Source organism: Lactuca sativa, chromosome 7 (assembly GCF_002870075.4).
Source record: "Lactuca sativa cultivar Salinas chromosome 7, Lsat_Salinas_v11, whole genome shotgun sequence".
NCBI lineage: Eukaryota > Viridiplantae > Streptophyta > Magnoliopsida > Asterales > Asteraceae > Lactuca > Lactuca sativa.
Genome location: NC_056629.2, coordinates 35,416,666 through 35,420,278, shown reverse-complemented (window position 1 = coordinate 35,420,278; position 3,613 = coordinate 35,416,666). Strand labels below are relative to the sequence as shown.

The window sequence follows — 3,613 nt, the reverse complement described above, 5'->3', positions numbered from 1 at the left end:
AAATGCGACCAATTATGTTTGCAGCACCACGGTCCATATTTGTCGGCTCACTCAAAAGGTACGGTGGTAACTCATACCTTGTACCTGTAAAAAGATAAAAGTCAGCTAACTATCCATGTTATTTTTCATGATAAAGACAGAAGGACATTCATGTCTTTTACACAAACAATAGATCAAACATGAGTATTTATCCCATCTCGTTTCATATTATTGGTTGAAACAAGATTGTTCTGATATCCGGTTAATATTAATATCCAATGTTCTAATCTAATCTGTTATGTCATGTATGTGATGTCATGTCCACTAGTGAATATACCTTCATCATCAATGCAAAGTGTCATGTCACCATTTGGATATCTAATGCTATTACTGTCGAGAATTCTTTGTGCATAGGTTAAGTCGCACTCAGCTGCTGCTTCAAGGGCTTCCCAAATTGCTGGAAAACACAAAAAACGAAATAACTTAATTAATTAGTTTGTTTATTAATTAAAGCGGGAAAATGAAAAAGGGTTTAACATTCCGATCAATGGTGGCCGGAAACTACCTGCTCGGCCGGCGTAACGTGGGGCATTACGCCAGAAAGTGGTGCGCATCTCGTGAAGCTCACTCCATGAAACCCGATTGCCCTCGTGTCGCCATGGCCTGGGTCTTCTTAGTCTGTTACCACCACCTTCTGCAAGAACACCGGAAAAATTGATCGGAAAACCCTTTCTATTTCATCGATTCAAGTTAGAAGGAACAAACGATTGAAGAGAATTAGGTTTAATTACGGAATCATGAATTGGAAGAACACCATTTCGTTTAAAAATTTCAAAAACCTCCCAAAAAACGAAGAACGCCAAAATCGAATCACATTAATCACTTCATTTTTGTCAACATATTCAAATACCCAAAACAAATAAGCAAGAGTCGATTGAGATACATATTGCCATCATTTCACGTCATAAAATCATCAAAAAGTTTAAAGAAAAGCAATTGGACGCTTGAAAAATTGGAATACTTACGGCGTTCATCAGCTTCCGATGATTTAGCACAACCCATTACGAATGATCGCTGTTGTGAATCTTCTGATGCAAGGTGTAGTGAAATGGCGTTTGATTCTTGAGAACGCAGAAGAGTTTCTGCTAAAAATTCATGGAAGAAAGAAGTGGGTCTACCAGAATCTGTTTATGAAGAATGATGGAATGATTTAAATCAGTAATCGGCGTTAGAAGAAAATGGAAGAACCCGATGAGTCTAATAGTAACGAAGTCACTCTGCAAATATTTAGAAGTTGTTAGTTTGAAGAGAGAGATGGGGGATTGAGTTGCAAATATTTCGCGGGCATGTATAACGATTGCAACCAAAATTAATTTATATTTATTAATATTAATTTACATTTTTGATAATTTTTTAAAAAAAATATAGAAGCGATTTTATCATTTTTATGACCAATTTTGTATTTTTGATGTTTTTTTTTTACTTTAATTTTGTATTTTCATGTTATTTTCTCAAGAATATTACATTTGTTCATATTCAATGGTAAATAATAATTTTAAAAAAAGGTTTATGGGTCAAGGGATCCGACCCATATTAGCGTCATTCATAAACTATTGCGGAGTTCAAATTATCAAATATTTGCAGTGTCTCCCATTTTCCTTCCTTCTCTGCATACATCATACACAAACCAACTATTGATTCATAAGGGTTGATAAACGGATTCTGGCAGATTCATCTTTCTTTTCAAGAATTTTAGCAGAAGCTTTTGTGCATTCACAAGAATCAAGCAACATTTCAATGCAACTCGCACCCGAAGATTCATAGAGAGATCAATCACAATGGGTTGTGCTAAGTCATCGAATAACAGTAGTGGTCGTAAGTATTCTAATTCTCCAAGTTCTTTCGTAGATTTCAGGATGTGAAAGGATTTAATCGTGATGTGTGTTATATGTGTTTGATCGATTCTTGCATGTTCGAAATCGGTATTTGAAATTGCTGCTAATCATGAAGTGATTTGGGTCAGTTGAGTGGTTAATTAGGGTTTTGTTTATTGTGTTTGATCTTTGAGAGGGGCTTTCTGAACTCTTGGTGTCGCTAATGGCTGTTTTCGTAGGGTAATTGTTTTAATACCATGAATCTGATTTTGGCATTGGGTGGTTTTTTGCATTTAATTTCTTGGTTTTTTGTGGTTCTTCAAATTCATATCAAATCGATGATTTATCTGTTCTAAGGCCATATTGGAAATTGTCATTACTAATCAAAATATGTCTAGTTTTGTTTATCTACAAATTGTTGATGCTAATATCTTTTGGTAATTTAGGTTGATTGTGTTACTTGGTTTATAATAATTCATTATTTTATGTGATTGTTATTGATGGACTTGATCTATATTCTACGTTACAATAAAAATAAAATTGAAAGTACAAAGGTCTTATTCCATAAATATTTTAAAGTACGATGCCTTAATAAGAAAGAAAATGAAAGGTACAATATTGTCACACATAGAAATAAAATTACAATGCTATAATACACAAATATCTAAAAGTACATTGCTATTTCTTGTAGGACGTAGTAGTAGACAAATTACAATCACAAAGCCGATGCCTTGGAGCCACACTGAATCAATCAATCGTGACCAGCTTAACAAAATGCGTGACGAGTTTTGGGACACCACTCCATTTTATGGTGGCAAAAGAGGTAATTTTCATCTCTAATTTTTAAGAAATTTATAAAAGTACATTGACATTTCCTTAATATATTTTTTTTTCTATTGTTGTTATATTTCTTTATTATTTATTAGAGATTTGGGATGCACTTCGAGCAGCTGCGGAGGCGGAGTTACACTTAGCACAAACAATAATCGATAGTGCGGGAATTATCGTTCACGAGCCGGACTTGACGGTTTGCTATGACGAGAAAGGTGAGTTAGACTGCGTTTGTTACATGGGACAGTACTGGACAAACTTTGTACGACTATTTTTATAATAAGACGAGGTGGGCATTTTTGTCTTTTTGCGCTGACAATACACCTTGTCCTAATTTTTTGGATGAGACAAAAGTTGAAATTATTGTCCTATTGACATCAATCACATTCATATTTAATATTTTACTTTTAGTGTGTAATAAACGGGGGGCTTTTATCATTTTTAGGTGCAAGATACGAGTTACCGAAGTATGTTTTGAGTGAGCCAACGAATATGGTCAATGATTAGAGATGAGAACATTTTGGCGACATGGCAGTTTTAACATGAAGTTTGTAGATCATGTATAGATAATTTTTTTACCATGTTATGTTTGATTTTTTCATATTCTTGTTAAAAATGTGAATAAAAATACAGGATTTTGTGTCATGGATATTATCGATATGTGACATTTTGGGTTGAAGGATAATGGATATATACGATATATAGAAAGAAATTTGTCACTTTTAGAAGGATACTATCGATATGTGACCTTGTGTATGCATGAATGATGTAGAAGAAAGAAATTTGTCACTTTTAGAAGGATACTATCGATATGTGACCTTGTGTATGCATGAATGATGTAGAAATAAAATTGTCACCTTTCAAAGAAAAATCGAACAAAAAGACCTTAATAAGCTGAATTATGTATGTTTCATTTAGTCCGTACAAAA

General features: G+C 33.7%; 1 protein-coding gene across 2 annotated transcripts; it reads left to right on the top strand.

The window, feature by feature from the left end:
- Positions 1-1,643: 1,643 nt before the first annotated feature.
- LOC122195014 (uncharacterized) lies at positions 1,644-3,394 on the top strand. 2 transcript variants are annotated; one of them, XM_042896480.2, is made up of 4 exons: positions 1,644-1,854; positions 2,545-2,676; positions 2,780-2,899; positions 3,130-3,394. In XM_042896480.2, the coding sequence occupies exons 1-4, from the start codon at positions 1,818-1,820 to the stop codon at positions 3,189-3,191; spliced, it is 351 nt and encodes a 116-aa protein (XP_042752414.1). In that variant the 5' UTR covers positions 1,644-1,817; the 3' UTR covers positions 3,192-3,394. The 2 variants fall into 2 exon arrangements, with proteins under 2 accessions (XP_042752414.1, XP_042752413.1); XM_042896479.2 differs by lacking the exon at positions 3,130-3,394 and having other exon boundaries at positions 2,780-3,101.
- The last annotated feature ends 219 nt before the right edge of the window (positions 3,395-3,613 follow it).